The sequence below is a fragment of the Cynocephalus volans genome, chromosome 1, assembly GCF_027409185.1.
Source record: "Cynocephalus volans isolate mCynVol1 chromosome 1, mCynVol1.pri, whole genome shotgun sequence".
NCBI classification, from domain to species: Eukaryota; Metazoa; Chordata; class Mammalia; order Dermoptera; family Cynocephalidae; genus Cynocephalus; species Cynocephalus volans.
This window is the reverse complement of record NC_084460.1, coordinates 188,001,820-188,023,466: the sequence shown is the minus strand read 5'-3', so window position 1 is coordinate 188,023,466 and position 21,647 is coordinate 188,001,820. Positions and strand designations below refer to the sequence as shown.

General features: G+C 47.3%; 1 protein-coding gene across 1 annotated transcript in view; it reads left to right on the top strand.

Annotated features, from left to right (window-relative positions):
• The first annotated feature begins 2,653 nt into the window (after positions 1-2,653).
• The window catches only part of TMPRSS2 (transmembrane serine protease 2), a 31,142-nt gene continuing 12,148 nt past the window's right edge, over positions 2,654-21,647 (top strand). Inside the window, exons 1-6 of the mRNA XM_063083484.1 lie at positions 2,654-2,716; positions 4,953-5,175; positions 9,801-9,887; positions 10,590-10,709; positions 17,863-17,989; positions 19,038-19,148. Of these exons, the coding sequence (XP_062939554.1) occupies positions 2,702-2,716; positions 4,953-5,175; positions 9,801-9,887; positions 10,590-10,709; positions 17,863-17,989; positions 19,038-19,148 (683 nt within the window). The 5' untranslated portion in view covers positions 2,654-2,701. The remainder of the gene's footprint in view (positions 2,717-4,952; positions 5,176-9,800; positions 9,888-10,589; positions 10,710-17,862; positions 17,990-19,037; positions 19,149-21,647) is intronic.

Here is a 21,647-nt window from a genome sequence, read left to right as displayed (position 1 = left end):
ATCAAGGCTGTATCTTGCTCCTTTCAGAAGCCAGTTGATGAGATTTATGTCTTGAGGGGAATGGACATGTCTGTTCTGAAGACAAGTGGGACTGGGCCCAACTGCCTGGATTTTGAATGGCAGTGTTTCCCCTTTCAGATCCACTTCCAGAGCCGGGCATGTCCCCCATCCTTTCTTTTTGGCTCAAGAAAATTATAGGCAGCATAGCACTTGTCTTCAATTCCAAAGTCCAGGCTAGCTGATCTGGGCTCACTTAGTATTCGTGGCTCTAATGTTTTGTGGATCGTGGGATCACTGGATGAGATAGGATTGTCCTGTGATTGCTTCCGGGTCCTGTGGCTTTTATTTGACAATGGCTGGTCACGGCTCCTGGCGTTCCTTCCTTTCCTGGCTTCCTGGCCTCTCACTGTTAGGGATCTTGAATGAATAGCCAGCGAGGATTTTGAACACTGATTCATCCTTCCCTTTAGAGGGCTCCTAAACTGGGAAAGCCGCCAGTGGGATCAAATTTTCATTTCCTGAAACTTCAACCAAACCTTACCTGGTGAGATAGCTCAGAGCTGCACGGAAAGCAGGGAAACCAGAGGGGCGAGAGTGTGTGGTTAGGCAGGACCTTTGAAAATAATCTTAGGAAGCTGCCGAATTCTTTCCTGCTTATTAGACAAGAGTGCAGGATGTACTGTGTTAATGTCAACTCTTAGAATCCTCTCTCCTCACAAAGTAGACATAGGAAAGCTACGCTAATGCGTGACAATCACATCAGTTTAAAGGCTTAAATGTTATATGTATTTTCAATGATGAACTCTCCCTCCTATGCATTAGTCAGTTTTCTTTCTTCATACCCAGAAGGTGTTGCCTTTATTTTTAATCTTAAAAAAATCTCAAAGCTATCAACATGACCTGATTCTCATATTTTATCTGCACATGAAAAGTAAATAAGTGATCTGGTGTATTTTTATTGAGACCTGTTCGATGCAATTTCCCAAGATTAAAAAGCCATATTCATTTTTATTCATAGCAGGTGGTGGGTTTTTTTTTTTTTAGTTTGGTTTTCAGACACTAGTTTTGCTTAGGAAATGGAGATGCAGAGGTGTGCGCAGCAGGCTCTGCTGCATCTGAACTTCATGTTGGTGGCTTGGTGTAGTACGTGCTGCTGTTATCTACATTTGCAGATGAGGAGAAGGAGGCATAGGGACATTAACCAACTTGCTCCACATCATAGTGCGTCACTGAGCCTAGGTTTGAATCCAAAGAGTTTAGTCCTGGAGTTCATGGGCTTAACAGCTATGCTGTGCTGCCTGCTGATGTTTGAGCACCTGCTGTTTGTTAGGCACTGTTTCTGGCTGGCTGGTACAGGGATCGACCCCAGACCTTGGTGTTATCAGCACCACGCTCTAACCAACTGAGCTGACCGGCTAGAGCAGGTTCTTTACAGATGATCTCATCTGGCCAGCTTCAAAGTCCCGAGCCTTCTCCAGGTTCCTGTTCCCTCTTTGGGAGCATGGTCTTATGGATGGATGATCTTTAAGACCATTTCTTAAAATATTCTTTGGCTGTTTCAAGCCAAGCGGGGGGAGGTGGAGAAAAGCCCTTCATTTTCTCATGAGGCGGGTGTTAAAGAAAAGATTATTCAGTGACACGTGTTAAAGCACAATAAGGAAGTCCTAGGTGTGGAGACCCTGTGATGGGATTTTGCATTTGGGGAGAGATTGGGCCCAATTCTGAATACAGCATGGGCAAGGGGGGATTTATAGCCAAGGAGCAGGGTGGGGTTGGTGGATGGAAAACCACTAAGAGGAAACATCAGGGGTGACGGGGATTCTAGCTAAACCTACCTAACAGGATTCCTGCTGAAGACAGGCCAGGGTGTTCAGACATCACCTGAGGGGTGGTGGCAGATGAGGACCCATCTTTGGATGAGGACCAATCAAGTGTTAAGAGTGATCTGCTTTTCTTGGTGACTGGCACCATGGGGTGCCCCCTCTGCACCCTCTCATTGAATTTCAACCTGACAAAATAGGCGGATTTCTATGTCAGTTCTCCAGATGAGGAGCCTGAGATTTCAGCGAGGTTCAGCTACTTGCCCAGTGATACCTGCTGGAAGTGGACTGACAGTTTTTGTCCCCAGAGCTTTGCCTCCCGGGATACCATTAACCTCTAATGAACTTGACAGGTTTAGAAGTGACTTTGCAGAAGTTCTTCCATGTTTTTATCCCACGATTCTCCCTTTGGTAGGTGTAACATAAGAGGAAATCACAGCCTCCTGGGAGAGCTGTGCTAAGTGCAGCAGGGACTGCTGGGCTCAGAGGGAGCTTCCTGGTGTCTGAGTCTTGGGGCCCGTCCCTCCTTCCTCCTGGTCAGGCTGTCCTGGCCACGGTACTTACAATTGTACCCCACCCCCTCCAACAGAGGCAAGTCCAGATCCCAGATGCTGGACTTGAACGCTTCTGGGGTTAGCTCTAAGACGCGAGTGAGTCCCAAACTCCCTAAGTCTAGAGGTGCAGGCCAAAGGTTAATGGGCAAAACTGCTGTTTGTTCTGGTGTGAGGTAACTTTCACCTAGAAAGTGTTCTAGTTCTTTCTAGATTTATCTTCTCAAATCTAACTGGTATGGAAATATTACAGTCTTGTAATTCTTTCTTCTAGGTCATTGTGAAAGTTCCAAATACCTGCTATTACTCGATGCTGTTGATAAAATCAGGATGGCTTCAAACTCAGTAAGTGGTTAATTATTACCTTCCTGACCTCTTTGTTCCCTTATTCCTTCTGCTATTCCTAACAGTGTGCGTTGGTCAGCATTGAGCTGTTTGAGGCATTCTCTAGAAGGAGTGAGTCGGGTGTAGCCACACAGCTGTTGCGCAGATGGGTCTCAAAAGCCATTGGTGCCGGGGAGCAGTGGGGGGATGTGTGTTCTCACCTGGACCTCCTCCCTTCCTGCTTCGAGGGTGGGGCTGGGGCTGGGGGAGGAGGGGAGTGAGGCAGGGTGCTGGCAAAAGGGAGTATAGTCCCAGGGAACAGAGCTTGTGTGGGATGCCCAGCTTGCTGATAAACTGGGAAAACTAATTGCATGAGGTGCTGGGGAGCTGTCCCTCTCCCCGGAGCCCACCCATTTTGGAGACAAATGCAGTTGTCTTTGTTCTCCGTGATATCTGACCAATTCATCTTGTACCTGAAAGCAGTGCATTTAGTAAAGAGCGTATGGTTAGTAAAAAAATGTTCTACATCCTATATCTGGAAAACATACCTTTGTTTTGCCCTTTATTTGTTACTGACATTTACTTTTTACTGGGTCTGTTTTTAATTTCAAACCCACTGCACAGGAATTCTCAGGGACAAACTATTTCATGTGCTGTGCCTTTCTGGGTGGGACCAGCATGTTCTTAGATGGTTTAGATTTAGGCCGGACACACGTGCTGGTTTTTGTGCCTCTGGTACCCGCGTTTAGATTAGAGATTACCCTTCGTTTTCCCTCTTTCTCCTGCTCTGGTTTAGAGTTACAATCCTGGGACTTTTGAAGCCTGGCATTAGTGACTTAGTGAGCTGTTAAGTGTGGGAGCTGACATTCAGCTCCGTCCTTTACAATCACACTTCCCCGGAGGCCTCAATTAAAGTTCTAAACACGAATTTGCTTCTGCTCACAACACCTGTCCTCTGAGGACAACCCCTCTGTTGTCTCTGAGGTCAACAAGAGACAAGGGCCAGAAGTTGGTGAGTGGGAAAATGTTTTGCATGGGGACCCCTAGATACAGATAAGGGGACAAATGTGGCCTCCAGAGCAGCCTAGCCAACAGGCTGTGGAGAGTTGAAAGAGGGGAGTGCAGGCTGGTGGGGTCCAGAGTGGCCTGTTGGGGGGTGGGCCCGAGAGGGCAGGCCTTGAGAAGGCAATTCTTTTTTTTTTTTTGTCGTTTTTTCGTGACCGGCACTCAGCCAGTGAGTGCACCAGTCAGTCCTATATAGGATCCGAACCCGCGGCGGGAGCGTCGCCGCGCTGCCAGCGCAGCACTCTACCAAGTGCGCCACGGGCTCGGCCCTTTGAGAAGGCAATTCTAAGTGGGCCCAGGGAGAGAAGAAGGGCATTCTAGGAAGACAGACCCCAGCCAAGGGATGGGATTGAGAACAAAAGGCTGTGGCTGGGGCATTTCCTTTCACAGGTATATCTGTGTGTACTTTGGCCCAGAAATTCTACTTATGGGGACATAATTACAGATATGCATGCCCTCTGCACAAAAATTCATGGGCTGTAAAAGGGTGTTTATTGCAGCGGAACCAGTCACAGCCCTATATTGTAAACCACTTAGCGGTCCATTAATAAGAGATGGTGAGTGAATGATTACACAGCTCTGTAAGAGAAGAGGACACAGGAGAGGAATTGGCAGAATAACCTGTGGAGTAGGCTCCTTTAGGCAAATTTCTTAACTCAGTTTCTTCTCTGCAAAGTGAGTATATTAATTGTATTTGTACCAGTCCCAGGGGGTTATAGTCAGGTTTCAAGGAGACTATGAATACAGAGGTCTGGCAGCAGGTGAATTCTCAAAACATTAGCTATTATTATTCTTACTATGATCCTGGTATCACTAGTCCATAATTTTGCATCTCAATTCTCAAGGAGAGGCCTGGAGGAATTAAAGGTATTGGATATTGGCTCAGTGGGTTCTAATCCCAGATTCTATACATTTTTCTTTCTTTATTTGTTTTTTACTAAATCCCAATGTCAGCCACTTTCTTTATTTCAAAGAATAAATAGTGAAAAACAAAACAAAACAAAAAACATTGACAGTTGAAAATCCAGGTCAGGCTTTATTCTAGGTAAGTTCAGTGTTTGACATAATTATAGACACCTTAGAAGACTCCGTAGTAACCTTTCAATGTGATGTTGGGATGTAATGTGGCATTATATATTTAACCCTTCAGGGTGAGGGTTTTATGTTTTCCGTCTTCTTTTCCATTGTTCAGGGGTCACCACCAAGTGTTGGACCTTACTATGAAAACCGTGGATACCAACCGGAAAACCTCCATCCCCAGCAACCCACGGTTGCTCCCAATGCCTACGTGATGTACCCGGCTCAGTACTACCCGTCCCCGGTGCCTCAGTACACTCCGAGCGTCCCAACGTACTCTTCGACACCCGTCATCCACACGCAGCCCAGAGCCCCATCAGGGAGATTATGCACCTCAAGTAGGATCCTTTTTACATTTATTTCCTACAACGAACCCATTTCTGGGTCTGCCTTCTCTAGTGGGCTCTCGCTCCCACCAGCTCTGGGACCAGCGCTCCTACTCTGATCCTAGTCTGCTCCTGCTCCTGCGTCTGCCGGGCCAGCTGTCTCCCCATGCCTGTCCCCTCCTGCCCAGGGCCTTGCGGGGCCTCCAGGCCACAAAGACCTTCCTCTTCCTGTAACTCTCCTGTGCAGCTCTGCCTGTACCGCTCAGCGTGGTCTTTCACAGCAGCATCTCTGTGTCGTGTCTTGCCTCCATGACTTAGTGCTGCGTCCTCTTGAATAAATGGTAAGCTCCCAGGGACAGGAATAAACCACCTTACCTTTCTGTGTCATACAGTCCCTGGAAAACAGCAGGTCACATGTAAGATGCTCCATTCCTCTGTGAATGACATGGCTGGCAAGGCTGTAGCACAAAAGTCCCTGCGACATCTCACTTGGCTTTACGTCCCTGTAAAGTAGATAGTCTGAGCGGAGCATAAAGATGGTGACTGAATGTTGAATTTCCTTGGCTTTCGCTTGTACCCTATATCTTTCTTACCCTCTCTTTCATTTCCTTTTCTTGCCATTTCATTTTGTCTGTCTTGTGTCTCTGCAGACCCCTCCCTCTTACACCTGCTCCTGGCTTTTAATCTACACTAGTTTCAAAGATAGGGCAGCCAGGTGGAAGTGGTACAGCAATGGCTAAACCCAATGAACTCTTTAAGGGAAGATGTTTTTATTTTGTGAAATATGCATCCATGTCTGTACAACTTGTACCACTAAACATTAATAATAAATCAACTTCCATGTGCCCACCATCACATAATCGGTAATTGAAGTGGTTGACACCAGTGCTACATGAAGCCCTGTGTGCCCCTCCCCAGACCCCTCTCCCGGAGGCTCCTGACGAGGGTGGTCACTCTTGATTTTCCCCTGCGACTCCCTCCCTCGCCCTTCATAAGTGTTTCTTCCGTCCCCCTCCTTTCTTCTGTTGTGAGGCACCCTCCCACAAGAAATGCACTTACACGCCACTCGTGCAGAAAAGGGCAGTTTATTCACTCCAGCTGGCCAGTGACCGTCTCCCAAGGAGCAACCAAGGAAGAGCAGCGTTGGGCCTTGGTCTTGTGGGGTTTTTAAAGGCAAAAACTACATCCCGTTGGCACACAGGTTTGTTCAGGTGCACAAAGCAAACTAGGGAGCTAGATCACAGAGGCCGAGAATGAGCTGTTCGAGCAATCAAGCATACAAGTTTTCATTGTGTATGGCTCCTGTTCCCATGTAATAGTTCACTGTGTATGGCTGCTGTTTCTATGCAGTGGTTTTTGTTTCTATGAGAAGGTCAACAGTTTCTCATGCAGAAGGGGGTGGGGTAGTCTGCAGGTCAGACAGGGGGCAAATGGAGTTACTTAGGTTAGGCAAGCAATTCTACAGAAGCAGATAGCATATGTTATGAGGGTGTCGGGAGCTCTATTTCACTTCCACCTCCACTCTCTCCATCCCTGCGTTGTCTCTCTCATCATGATCCCTCCTTCTTCACTGTCCCTCTCTTCTTTTCTTTTTCTCTCTCCTTCCCTCTATTCAATGTTTCTCTGCCCAAGGAAATATTTGTATTTGCACTGACGTCTTTCTGGTGGTGGCTGGGTGGGTTGAGACCAGCGGTTCTCAACTGGGGTGATTTTGACCCCCAGGGACATTTGGTAGTGTTTGGAGACATTTTGGGTTGTTAAAGTGGGGAGGGGTATACTACTGGCATCTCCTGGGCAGGAGCCGGGGATGCTGCTAAATATCCTACAGTGCACAAGGCAGCCCCACAACAAAGCATTGTCCAGCCAGCATGTCTGTAGAGCTGAGGTTGAAAACTCCTGGTCTTCGTCCACGAGGGTGGTCGGAGGGAAGCCATGGAGAAGATGCTTATGGAACCCCGAGAGTGTCAGCTGCCTCCCGAGAAATGACAGCAGTCAGAAACCAGGGGCCCTTTCTTGAGGTTAGTACCTTCAAAAGGTGCTACTCCCACTGGCGGTGGTGAAGCTCAGAGGGCCAAAGAACCCCCGACTGACATGCTTCCACTTTACGTGACGAGAGACAGTTGGACAGGATATATTAGTTCCTTATCAATTGCTTTTATAAGGGAAGAATTTAAGCCTACATGTATGATTTTGCATCATACTTGGAACACTGTGCCCCATAAACTAAAAAATAATTTAGTAATTTTATTGTACTTACCTTGGTATTTTTAAAAATGTGTTATTGGTGTATAATAAATAGAAAAGTATACATTTCGTAAGTGTAATGATTGGTTGAAACTATTTTGCAAGTTATTGAAATAGCACAAGTTCAGAAGTATCCCATCAGGAGCGTCACTTGATGTATCTGTTTGCTTAGCAACAGCCGTGGAAGTTTTATATTTGAGTGGCCTCATACACATCCCAAGGCTCAGGCTTTGGAGAATTGAAGGTCAACGACGCTATGCAGAGTTGACACTAGAAACTCTAAGGCTGAGTCAACAACAGACTAAATTGATAGTGATTGAGGTAAATGAATAGCAAGTGGTAATTAAACTCTGAGCACAAAATGCCTATCCAGCGAGGGTGAGACTGGGGCTTCCTGCTATGCACCTGCTCCTAGTGAGAGCCAGGCGATGCCACCCACTCAGAGTGAGGTTAAGGGAACCAATTAAATAACCTTTAACTAGCCAGGCAAGTGATTTTACCTTAGATAAAATGGCTTGCAGGGAACTCATCTAAGGAGGAAAGTTTCCTTGGTCAAAGAGTCCATTTGGAATTTCCCCTGTGAACTTCCTCAGGGGCTCCACCCTGCGCCCTAAGGCACAGTCACTGAGCCAGTTGTGATAACATTGTGTGCTTGGGCTTGGTTCTCCAGCCAGTGGCCTTGGCCTCTGGTGAGTCTGTTAGAAATGCAAATTCATGCCCAACCCCTCCCCTCCCCCCAAATGAGTCAGAATCTTGAGTGATGGGGAACAGGTTACCTGGGGAATTCTTTTTTTAAAAGTTTATTTATTTATTATTATTATTTACATTCAATGATGTTGTGGAGCAGTTGGGGCAGGGAGAGGGGAAAGGGGAAGGAAATAGGGTGGGAGAAGAAGGAAGGAGGACGGGTGGGATTGAGGCTTATGGCGCCCCACTCATTCCCACAGGGTAGACCAGGGGGCTTCCAGCAGTGGCTCATCATTGCTGGGCTGGGTGCAGATGTCAGGGGGGTATGGCTGAAGCCGTCGCCCCCCACAACCCCAGCTCCAGAGCCATGGGCGCTTCCCGGGCAGCTCAATGGTCATCGCTGGGCTGGTTGGGGTGGGGGGCGTGGCCGAGGCCTAAGGGCCCCCTTTGCCTGAGAGAGTCTCAGGAGGCTTCTTGCAGCAGCTCGGTGGTCCTTGCTGAGCTGGTTGCCCCGGGGAATTCTTAAGCCTGTTGCAGTTAGAGAACAGTTGTAGAATTAGCAGAAAGCAGTAACAGAATGAGAGGCGTGGCTTTGAGCCTGGAGCAGCCGGCTCAGCTCTGTCCCCTCCAGCTCCCTGCAGAAGCTGAATTTCTTGCCCTGGCTGCTGCCCAAAGCACAGGTGTGCACAGATGGCGGCAGCAGGCCGTCCGGTCTGTGTGAGTGTCCCCGCTCTCTCCAGCCTGAAGCCGCACTGTGTGTAGGGATTGCGGGGTGCGAAGGTCGCTTTCCTGGGCCTGTGAGTGGGCCGAGCCCAATGTCACAGGCCAGATGTCTCACCCTGAGGTGCCTTCTGTGGCTTTGAAGCAACTTTTGCTTCACACTCTCTGGCTAGCAACGTCATGTCTGTTTTAACTAGAGAAAATTGGTGACCTTTTCCAAATTCTTTTATTGTTTTTTTTCCCCCCAAATTCCTTTTTCTCTTAGCGAAAATGTGCTTTTACTCTTAGTCCAGTGTTTTTGCCCTTGGACCAAAGGGCCCGTGCCGGCGCTCTCCCTTAGAGATTTCGGCAGTGATGGGCATGTTCTGCAACTGTACTGTCCAATACGGTGGCTGCTGGCTGCTGGCCGCATGTGACTACTGAGCACTTGAATTTACCCAATTTTACGTAATTCTATTTAACTTTAATTAAAGTGCAAATAACCATCTGTGGCTAGTGGCTGTGGAATGGGACAACGTGGATTGTTGATAGCATTTGTTTGCTGACAGACCTGGGTAAGACGATTTACTCTTCTGCCTTGAGTACCACCGACAGGGTGGTGATAGCTTTGGGGACATTATTATTATTTTACTTATGCTTGTAATTACCCCAGTGAGATACTGTTTATCTCTTAGCCAATTTTTTTAGATTAATCATTCGCCTGTTTTAAGGTCCTTTTTAGCATACCATACTTCTTTTTCAGGAGCTTAACTTTGGTGTACTTTGCTTCAGATCATGGCTTTCTACTTCTACAAAAAGCGTAAAGTTTGTTGCTACAGAAGAAGTCAGGCTTCCCAGGACACGTTTTTAAAATTAAAAGTCAGGTTTTCAAGTGTCTGAGAAGTAATTACTTTTTATACAGCATACTATAAAAATAGTGGATAAGATCTGAGAGTGTGGTGTGTGCACAACTCTGACGTGAATGTCACACTTTCCTCTTTGTGCAGGAGCCAAGAAGTCACTGTGCATCGCCATCGCCGTGGGGGCTGTCCTCGCTGTGGGGGCGCTGGCCGCTGGCCTGCTCTGGAAGTTCAGTAAGTGCAGGAGTGCCTGCAGTCCCCACGTGCTGAGCGCGATGCTGCACTCTGGGCTGGGGAGACCTGCGGCCCTTCCTGGAGTCTCTTCCAAAGCGAGGTGGCTGTTTTCTCTGGTGTGGCTGCACAACCGTTCCCGAGAACAGCCAATCTCATTGTCTGGGTTGTTCTGTGTCACTTGCATGCTTCCTCCTGACCTGTGGGGTGTTAGAAGCCCATGCTGTTTCTGTGTATTGACACACACGGCAGAAGTTTTTAGAATTTACCCAGTGCTGTGGGGTGCTAGGTGCCACCCGGCCCTGTGAGCATAGGTTCCCCACCTTGGGCCCACACAGGTCACCTGTATGTCTTTGTACAGCAGTGGTTGCTGAGGGCCAGGCCTGCCCTCCTGTGTCGCCTCCGGTTGTCACAGCCCCTGCCTTTTCCATTAGCCTGGGGCAGCGCAGGCTCTTGGACATGAGTAGGTGACTGCGGTCATCTGTGCAGGACGTGCTTGTGCCGTCCACATCCTAACACTGAGAGGGTCCTTCCCACTGGCCTCAACCCTGGCTCCTAATGTCCCCAGCTCTAATTCCACTTGCATCTGCAGGTGGCAAGGATGTAGCCCTCTTTATTAAAAAAAGGAAGGGGTCATTTCCTCTTGTTCGTGGGGCCCCCATGGTTTCCCAGCCTGACGGCATCTCCCTCTGTTTCCTCCGCAAGTGGAGAACGAGTGCTCGGTGTCTGGCATGGAGTGCGGCTCCTCGGGGACCTGCATCAGCTCAGCTTACTGGTGTGATGGGATTTCTCAGTGCCCCAGCGGGGAGGACGAGGACCAGTGCGGTGAGTGCCCGTCCTGTTGAATCGGTGCAGCTAGCAGACTGCCCTGCTCAGGCAGCACTGGGCTCCTCAAGTTCACCCTGAAGACAGCGGCCGGGCTCGGGGCGACTGTGCTGGGTCCATTTCCAGCAACACCATCCATGCCTTCCGTCACTGAGCGCCTGCCTTGGGCTGAGCCCTGGGGCTCAGAGGGGCTGTGCTCCTGGCCAGGCATCACACAGATGGTGGGAGGGAGGTGACAGGACCAGCGGGCACTGCGGCCCTCGGACGTGTGTGCTCCCAGTGGGCACAGGACATCAATTAGAATGAGCACACTGTTTACAGCATAAGGTTTGGGATGCACTCTGTTATTTCCAAAACAAGCTGCCTTTCAAGTTGTATCTATTGTCACAGAGTAGGCACGTCTGTCTGCTTTTCTTTCATGCTTTCTTTCCTTATTTTGATTAACAAGTAAAAATCGTATATATTTATGGTGTGCAACATGAGCTTTTGACATATGTATACTGTGGAATGGCTGTGTCAGGCTATTAGCATATGCAGTATCTCACGTACTAATTTTGTGGTAAGAACACTTAAAATCTACTCTCTCAGCACTTTACAGCTGTATAATACATTGTTACTAACTGTAGTCACTGAGATGTACAGTAGATCTCTCGGACTTACTCCTCCTGTCTAAGTGAAATTTTGTGGCCTTTGACCCACATCTCCCCTATCCCCCCACCCCATGCCCTAGTAACCACTGTTCTACTCTGTTCCCGTGAGTTTGACTTTTTTACACTCCTCGTGTAAGTGAGATCACATAGTCTGAAAAGTTTTCCTCTGTATCGATGGAGCACATTTTCTTTATCCCTTCATCCATGGATGGGCACTTAGGTTGTTTCCATCTCTTGGCTATTGTGAATAGAGCTGCAGTGAACATGAGGATGCAGGTGTCTCTTTGACATAATGAGTTGGATATGTATACCCAGTAGTGGAACTTCTGGGTCATGTGGATCATTAACTATTTTTAGTTGTCTGAGGACCTCCGTGCTGTTTCCCATCATGGCTGTACTAATCTACATTCCCACCCATGGTGTGCGAGGATTCCCCCCTTCTCCACATCTTCACCAACACCGTTATCTCATGTCTTTTTGATAATGGCCATTCTAACAGATGCCAGGTGATACCTCATTGCGGTTTTAATTTGATTTTCATTTCTATTCTCTGTTAATTTTAGAAGGCTGGAACAGGAAACATGGTGCTGGAGTATGGGAGCTGGGCTAGGAATGCTCACCCCAGTCAGCAGCCCACTGCATCCTTGCCCAGGAGCTGCTGTCTTTTCTGTAGTCTGGCAGGGTGGGCAGTGACGCAGCTGCGGCTTTCTGGGTGTTTGTTCTGAGTTGCACGGAGGTTGTTGGTGAGACTGGAGGAACGGTCTTCTTCCAGCTCTGTGTGTAACAGGGCTCTACAGTCGGCGGAGGCTGGCTTGTTTCTCCCTAAGAGTTGACTCTTCCCATTTCCCCCTCCCCTAGAACGTCCTATTTCACAGCCATGATGGTGTGTTCTAGGACTGGGGACATGGTGACGGTGGTGTGCATGCTCACATTTTAGTTCCCGCTGAGCAAACTCTGACATGTTTGCACTAGGAACTTTTTTTTTAAATAGAAATTTAAGAATTGCAGTCAAAGGAACCACCAGAAATCTCTTAGCTAGCTTTCTCCTTCTCTCAAGTATACTTCTGACCCCTTGGGGTTTTATTTGAAAACCATAAACCTCTGAGCTGGCTGAGAATGCTAGGAAAAAACACTTTGCCACTTTGTGACACTTTGCCACTTTGTAGTAATCTTTCTTCTCCTACGTGTTGTCCTTGGTGAGGACTGGTTTCCTGTTATGTCCACACTTCCAGGTTAAGACCCTCAGTGTAAGATGGGGTGTGGTCTTCACTTGTAGAATTTCCCAGTGAGGAGGACTGGACCCGCCGGAGCCCGGCCGTGTGCCCACCTTTAGTGGATGCGTATTCTGTGTGCTTGACATCTCTGTTCTGTGTCCTGCAAGCTCCCACGCATGCTCCCACCTAGGAGAGTGTTTGCCATGGGAAATGACCCAGGTGCTGTTTAAACAGTTCCTTTGCTTTGTTTTGGCAAGAATTTATTATTACCATTTTCTTAAACAAAGTAGGGAACTTTCGAGATTGAGTAGAGTATAGTTAATGTGCCACATGGAACGGCTTCTGGTGTTTTCCTGCCCCTGTGTGGGTGTATAAACCCCAGCGAGGAGTCCTAACAAACTCCCATGTTACCTGGAGAGCCTCTCTTCTCCTGATGTTTAAGTCGTATTTATTTAACTACTTTGACAGTTAATACACACAAATAGATCCAAATCCAGGAAATACAAAAGGGTATGGAGTAAAAACATCTCATCTTCCCTGTTCTTCTTACACACACACACACACACACACACACACACACACACACGCCACACACACCACATACACACACACACACACGCCACACACACCACATACACACCACACACATTCCACACATACATGTCACACACCACACCACACATAGCACACACACATGCCACATGCACACATAAGTGCCCCCCACACAGCAATACACACACCACACACACATGCCACATACATACCACATACACACCACGTCACACACATACACACACACACAGATGCCCACAGGCTCACTAGTCAATTGTTTCTTTCTCAGGGACAACTAGTATGAGTTGCTTCTCCTTCCAAACAGTTTTTGCATAAAAAAGTAAATATGAGTGTGCATTCTTAACCCCCCATTCTTCCTTTTTTTTTCAGATAGCAAAACATCACCTTTATTACTGAGGGAGTCTGGGTTGGGATGGAGCTTTTACTTCTGCAAAATGGGCTTCCTACAACTACAGCCCAGAGCTGAACAGACTTGCCCTGCTGTTCACAGGCCCACACGGGGTGAAGAGAGGAAGCTCTGCTCCGTGTGGGGACAGGGAGTGAGATGAGCCCAGAGTGGCCAGTTTACCCAAACGTTCCTGTCAGAGAAATCGTTCTGATGCCAGAGGAAGGGTCTGGGGACACAACAGTCGGCCTCGACCTACCCTGTCCTCTTACCAGGTTCTTGACTCCTCCACAGGAAAGAATTCAAGAACAGAGTCACAAGAGAGAGTGAGAACAGGTTTAACATAATGAATAAGAGATACGGACTTCACAGAGAGAGCGCAGCCTCGCTCCAAAGACTGAGCAGGGCCCCCACCACATGTAACACAAAAGTAAGAAAAACACACTTAAAGTTCAGTATAGAGTGCACGCTGGCTCGAGAGAGCGAGCAGCCGCTGCGCTGCTGAAAGTAAACTTAACACAAGAGTAAAGCACACACCACAGAAGTGCATGAAGTGCGGTTGGCCCCAGGAGAGTGAGCCCCAGCCCCGCCTTCTGCCGGGATTCCACATTTACAGCTTCACTATCTAATACATATTCATGCTGTCTAATGAATATTCAACTGGGAGGTGGTTCCCTGTTGTGTAACTCAGTCTTGCACATGCTCAGTTGGTCTCTTTTAAGGGCATCTTCATTGGTCAAATCTTATCACATACACCAGACATATACAAGAATATTCTGTGCTCTTTAGAATCTCTAGTGGGAAGGTCATTTAGTGAATAAACTCCCTTCCACTGAGCATGCTCAGTCTCTGGGGACATCTAAGACTGTGTAAACTTCTTTTACTGAGCATGCCCAGCCTGCACTCTGTTCTGAACCTTAAGTGAACTGGATTTGCATAAGCCAGTCCCTTGTAGTCTCAATTTCCTTGTGTTGGTACCCAAAATAGGTCTAAGAAAATAGGTCTAACAAGCAACAGTAACTCTCCTCTAGGGGAGGGCCCAAGACCTTGGGGAATGGCATGAAACTTAGAGGTGTGTCTTATAACCCCAAACCTGGGAAACTGAGCACCTTCTATCTCAGTTCTACCTGTCATCCCCACCCCGCCTCTCCCACCCATCCTGGCCAGGAATGAGGAAGGGAACAGCAAGAGTCCAGGAGTATCGCTGGATTGGATTCTCTGCACTGATGGAAGTGTCTGGAGTTACTTAGCACCCCCGTTTCACAGTGGTTACTAACCAGCTGCCTCTTTAACACTAGATAACATGGAAGTAGTTTCCTATGGGGACATGAGCTCCTCTTCCTTGTACCATTGTTGCTCAGTTAGTGTCCTCTGTATGGATGAGTCGTTACTCAGCCAGTCTCTTCTTGGTGGGCATTTAGGTCCTTTCCACCTTTTGCTCCAAGCGTGTGAGCATATTGGTAAAAAAACCTTCCTAGAAGTAAAATTGCTGGGTCAGAGGATTTGTGTATTTGTAATTTGATAGATGCTCCTTGATTTGGTTTTATCTAATTTCCATATGGATTATTCATATAGAATGAGACAGATGAATGTGACATGGTGTGTGTCTTTTATATTAGACCAGAACATGCGTTATGCTTTTAATTTGTCTACCTTGTAGAGTGGAAATTGTTTTCAATGAAATGCATACCTTCTGATGCTGAAGAATATAATCTGTCCCATGGAAAACATCCAAACATTGAATGTGTGCAGAGATTTCTTCCTACGGGTGTGTGTGTGTGTGTGTGTGTGTGTGTGTGTGTATGTATGTCAGCAGTAATATACTTTCTACTTCTATTGCTATCCTTTCTCTGAGTCTTTCTCAAAAACTCAGCAGAGAAACTAAGGAACTGCTTGCGGTGATGACAGTTAACAATACTGTACTGTGTACTTGAAATTTCCTAAGAGGGTAGATCTTAATTTTCTCACCACAAAAGAAAAGAAGAGAAAAGGTAGCTGTGTGAGGTGATGGGTGTGCTAATTAGCTTGGTTGTGGTGATCATTTCACAATGGATACGTGTATCAAACCATCATGTTGTACACCTTAAGTAGATACAATTTTTATTTGTCAATTGTACCTTGATAAAGTGGAAAAAATTCTAGTGCCTTAAAAAATGCTTGAAACCATCTGCAGCTCTCTGGCTCATCAACTGTTACCTCTCCCTAGTCAGCATTTGAATGCAGATAGTCGAAAAGAAAAAAAATCCCTAAAATTATCCACTAACCAAGAATGAAATGTCTCCCTTACTCTCCACCACACCACAGTGGCAGTTTTATTTTGAATTGTGGAAATATATTTAATTTCAGTTACTTTAAAAAAATTTAATAGACTTTATTTTTTAGAGCAGTTTTTAGGTTCATAGAAAATTGGGCAGATAGCACAGAGGGTTACATATCCTGTCTCCTACACAAGGTCTCCCCTTATTAACATCTGATATGAGTGTGGTGCATTCATTACATCTATTGGATACATTATTAACTACAGTCCTCAGTTTACATTAGAACTTAGTTTTTCTGTTGTACAGTTTGCTGGGTTTTGACAAATGTGTAATGCCACGTACCTGCCATTACAGTAATGTCCAGAATAGACAGAATAGATCTACTGCCCTGAGAGCTCTGTGCTCTGCCATTTTCTCTCTTCACGCTAACCCCTGGCAAACACTGATGTTTTTACTGTCTCTGTAGCTTTGTGTTTCCCAGAATGTCCCAGAGTCGGAATCATAGCATTTGCAGACTTTCCAGATGGGAAAGGCTTTCTTTCTCTTAGTACTATGCATTTTGGGTTCCTCCACGTCTTTTCATGGCTTGCAAGCTCATTTCTTTTAGCACTGTGTGATGTCCCATTGTTTGGATGTACCAGTTTGTTCGTTCACGTAACAAGTGGCCAACTCACACATGGCGTGCCAAACCAGTCATCACTGAAGCATTAGAAAATCATCAGACCCAAGCACACTCCTTTCATGGAGGAATGAGCCCAGAGGTGTCGGACTGTCCAGGGAGTCAGGGCCACAGACAGGAGGCAGGAGGTGAGGACCGAGAGTCACCAGGTCCTCATTTTAGATTTTAAGTTCACGTATGTTCTCCCAGACCACATAGCACCACTCACGTGCTTTTAAGCTTTAGGTAAGTAATGTCATACCCAGCACATCACTTAGCACAATGCTCTCTTTTTTGGGGTGCTGCCTTCAAGGTTGTTCATGTTGATACATGACGCTCTGGTTACCCCTCAAGTTATACAGGGTGGCATTCTGTGACTACACCACACTTGACGATTCTCCTAACATATGAAAAGTTCCCAGAATCCTGGATTGTGGTTACCTCTAGGGAGAGAGCAGGGAATGGAATAGCGAGAGGTTCAACTATATTTGTAATGTTTTATTTCTTTAAGCAAAACAGCTGAGGTCATTTGGGCAAAACATTGATTAATTTATAGGCCTTAGAGTCCCTCTGATACCGGGAGACTCAGCATGTCACTGGGTCCTCTGCCAGGGTCTGGGATTTGGACAAGAAGAGGTCAACTTATCACTCAAAGAGATTGCTTAAAGGGATTACTTTTTTTTAAAAACATTTTTGTCTTATTTGTTACAACACATTTATTGAGATATAAATATCATAAAATTCATCCTTTTAAAGTATGTAATTCAAAGCTTTTTGTATATTCACAGGTGTGTATAACCACCACCACCATCGTTCTAGAACATTTTCATCACTTCACAAAGAAACCCCATACCCTTGAGCTATCACCCCATATCCTACTTCCCTATACCCCAGGTCCTAAGCAGCCACCAGTCTACTTTCTGTCTGTAGGTTTCCCACTCTAGACATCTCACATGAGCGGAATCATGCACCATGTGGGCCTTTGTGCCTGGCTTCTCTCACTCAGCAATGTGTCTTCAAGGTTCATCATGCAGCAGCACCTATTGGAACAGCACCCCTTTTATGGCTGCAGATGTTCTGTTGTGGGATATTGGATGTGCTGTATTTGTTCATTCATCCATTGGTGGACATTTGGGTTGTTTCCACCTTTGGCTATTGTGACTAGTGCTGCAGTGAACATTTGTACAAGTTTTTGTCAGAACATATTTTTGATTCTTTTGCATAAAGAGCACTTTTTAGCACAGAAAAAAACAGATTTGGGGCCTCACTTTTTGTGTGGCTAGTGCCTGGAGAAGAGCCAGCCTTGTGTGGCTGCCTCCAGAGCCCTGGTGTCCTGGGGTGTGCGAGGCTTGAGCAGCAGCACGCTGCAGGTGGGACAGTTGCATGGGCTCATGGAGAATCTCCCTCTTGTGCAGTTCGCCTCTACGGACCGAACTTCGAGCTTCAGGTTTACTCGTCTCAGAGTAAGTCCTGGCACCCCGTGTGCCAGGATGACTGGATCGAGAGCTACGGGAGAGTGGCCTGCAACGACATGGGCTATGGGTGAGTACGCACCACAGCCCAGGAGGGACGGCCTGCCCGAATGATGGCAGCAGACAGCAGCCACTAAGAAAGGGTGTTGCACTCTGCCTCCCTGTGCACATGTGGCATGCTCCCTGCCCCCTCCCACCTTGGCTTCTCTAGACTCCAGTTTACTCAGGACTGCCGGGTGCAGGGGTGCAGGCTGAGGGCATAGGTGGCTCTTTTCTTGAGGAGCCTGTGAGCCAGGGCTGGCCCATTGCTCCTCTCCACTCCCTGGTGGGGGCCGGGGCCACAGGTGGGGAAAGCTGGGTTGAGGTCAGCAGGGTCAAATCCTATGCAGTTTGCACTATGTTTGGGAGCCATTGAAGGCTCTTGAGCAGGGGAGAGAATTGATCATCAGATTTATACTTTAAAAAATTCATTCCTGCATGCAGCTCCTAAGGAAAGTGGGAAGGGTTGGACCATAGTGTCCCCTCCAGGTGATTCCTGGCCAGGGGCTGACCAGCATTGCTTGGGAAAACTTGGTGGCCCTCAGGCCTTGGGGAAAGGGTTGCATTATTTTATTGCCATTTTCTCTTCCTTAGGGGTGTCCCCACGTGATTCCTATGCCAGTTTAGGGTGTTCTGTGTGTCCATTTTCAAAATGAATTACCACTTGATAAGGAAGTTGGCATCTAAGCTAGTGAAATACTTCACAATGCCATCCCTAAACCACAGGCTTGGATGACATAGTAAAGCCCCCATCACAGTTCAGGAACCTATTGGAATTTTATAACGGGACATTTTAACATCTATACATTTTGTTACATTATATGTACTTATACTTATTTTTCATGGTGTGTTTATCCTAACCCAAACTAGATGAGAAACACAGCCATTGACACTTCAGGGTTACTGGATCAAAAAATGGTTATAGTATAGTGTCGTTTGATTAGAACTAGTGTTTTTATTTTCCAGAATGCTAAGGTTTTCCCTCTTACTCCAAACATCATACAAGTGAGATATTATGACATACCATAGGATTTGTGATTGCTTATGACTTACTAAATAAGGGTTTCTGTCTTTTTTAGGAACAGTTTTTATTCTAGCCAAGGAATAGCAGATGACAGCGGGGCTACTAGCTTTTTGAAGCTGAACACAAGTGCTGGCAATGCCGATCTCTATAAAAGACTGTACCAGACGTAAGTGCGGATTTCTTTGTTCCTTTAAAAAATTCCGTAATGTGGACGATCAGGAGACACCATGGGAAGTCACTGTCCTGAGCCTGATTTCTCTAGGCTGCCAGTCTGGGTTTGGAGATTAGAATCTGCCCAGGTCTGGTTACTGTAAGCAGCTCTTGGTTTATTTTCAGGACATAGCTAAGGTTTATTTATCATTTTGTTTTTGACTCTGACGTCTGCCCTCATTTGTACTGGATAATATTATAAAATTGAAATCCACCTTTATTTTTCTTAATTTTCCAAACATCTAGGGTTGTGTACCTCCTTGTGTCAGAGTATAGCACTGGGAATCCCAGAGAATATCTCGGGTTCCAAGTGGGATGACCCACTCATCCTGGTTTGCTGGGAACTTTCCTGGTTTCAGCATCAAGTTTTGCTTCCCAGGAATCCTCTCTGTCCCAGGCAACCAGGATGGCTGGTCCTCTTGGCACCGACCCGTGATCAGCAACGTCTGGTGATACTGCATGAGGGGTGGGCAGCGTTCTTGGGCCCTGGGAGCGAGTGGCTAGTTCAATCCAGCAAACGTTTTCTGCACATTAAAGCTGACTTTTGGCTAGGGGCAGGTCACAGAGTGTCCAGTGGGTGGAAGTGAACTCGGCCAAGGGTCGCAGGATAGATGCTAGAAGGTGGGCTTAGAAGATAGAAGACTTACTTTGTTCTGCATATGTTTAAAATGTTTGCATTCTTCCCAGGGGCATTGCTGTCATCTGAGTGTTTTCTGTTGTGAAAGTTGCAGTGTCTTGCGCATCAGCATTCCCACCTCCTAGCTCCCTGTCACTCACCACCAGGTGGCTGGCCCTCCCCACCCTGCCTGCCAGGTGCCAGGTGCTACCTTTTGGTAGAGGATGAACTAATCACTGGCCCCACCTTTCCTCTTAGTGGGAGGCTGGGGCGGGTATGTGTTCCTGGTGGCCGCTGGTTGAGGTGTCTGAGGGCGCTGATTTCCGGCAGCCACAGCCTGGCTGTCCTTGGGAATGTGACAGGGTGAGCCCAGTGGGGAGGGCTGTGCAGGGCCAGGTGTACCCATCAGAACAGTGGGGCTGTGGTTTGCCTCTCAGAGGAGCTAAACACAGCTGCCTGGGCTCTTTGTAAGTGCTGAGTGGTTCTTTGTCTTCCTGGGTTACTGAGCTGGTGGGAGCAGGGAGGGGAAGGCTGCCATCCCCTGGCAAGAGTCTTGGGAGCGCACAGGGCACCGGAGGGTTGGAAGATAGAAGAGCAAGTCATTGTCTGCTGCGTCCCATTGCGTCTGTGTGGCGGGGCGGGGACAGCCCTCCCTTCCCTCTCTGCATGCAGAAGCTGCCTTTGGTGCCTGGGTCTGTGGGCTGGGCCTCTGGCCAGGCTCCTGTGAGGAGTGCTGCACGGTGTGCCCTGTGTGTCTCTACGGACCTCCCAATTCTTAGAAAACATCTTCTCTTGAAGGAAATGTGTCTTTGCAGGCATTGTCAGTGCCCCACAGCTAGAGGCCACCAACCAGGAGCACACCTGTGGCCACCGGGAAACCAGGGCATCTCAGGAGCGGGGTGCCAGGGGGCACTTACTGTGGGACCTGGGCTTGCGCTGGGTGGTTCTGGGGGGTTTAGAGCAGCAGGTTCTGCCCCGGGCTGGATACTTTTGGGAGCGGGGACTTCTGTGGCTGGCCGCCTTATTATCAGTTTTTCTAGAAGGTGGTTGGAATGAAGCCAGGCCTATGCTGTGACTGGTGAGGCAGCAGCAATCCTCAAGTCAGCGGATGGGAGACGTGAGGGCATGGTTCTGTGGTCAGGTCCGGTTCCATTCTGTCTATCAGATATGATTTCACAGCAGGCTGTGTATTGCTCCACCTCCATCACAGAGGGTCTCGTCTCATGCTGATGCTCATGGTCAGCAGACCCCGTGGCCTGGCCAGCGGTGCCAGCTGCTCTGTGTGTCGGGCAGCTTCTCAGCTCCCTGGTATATGGGGGAAACATCATGCGACAGGATGCATCGACAAGTTATGTTTCCTCCGTCACCTGGAGTGTTTGACTCCCAAATGAGTTAACTGTCATTTCTCCTCTGCTCCCAGGCAAATTATTGGTTTTGTTGCTTTTTATGCTATAAGTGTAAAGCAGTTGCATGAACCCAAATGTTTCCAAGTGGCTTCCTTACAAAATTAGGGGATGATTTTAAATTCCAAGAATAAAAATAAAAACTAAAATTATTCCATGCTTACCCTCACAACCACCCTGTGAGTTGGTGCAATTACTGATAGGCACAGAGAGGTTAAGTGACTTGCCTAAGGTTATACAGCTGGGATTTGAGCGTGGTACTTTGTCTCAGTGTCTGCTCTTTGCCACTGTCCCCTATATAGATTCACTTACCTCATTTCAGTCTTAGAAGGGGACCTTCTACATCTGGGGAGACAGGACAGAGAACATGAAGGAAAATATTCATTTCTAAGTATTTAAGTCAGGCGTCTCCTCATTTATTATAGTAACCAGAATT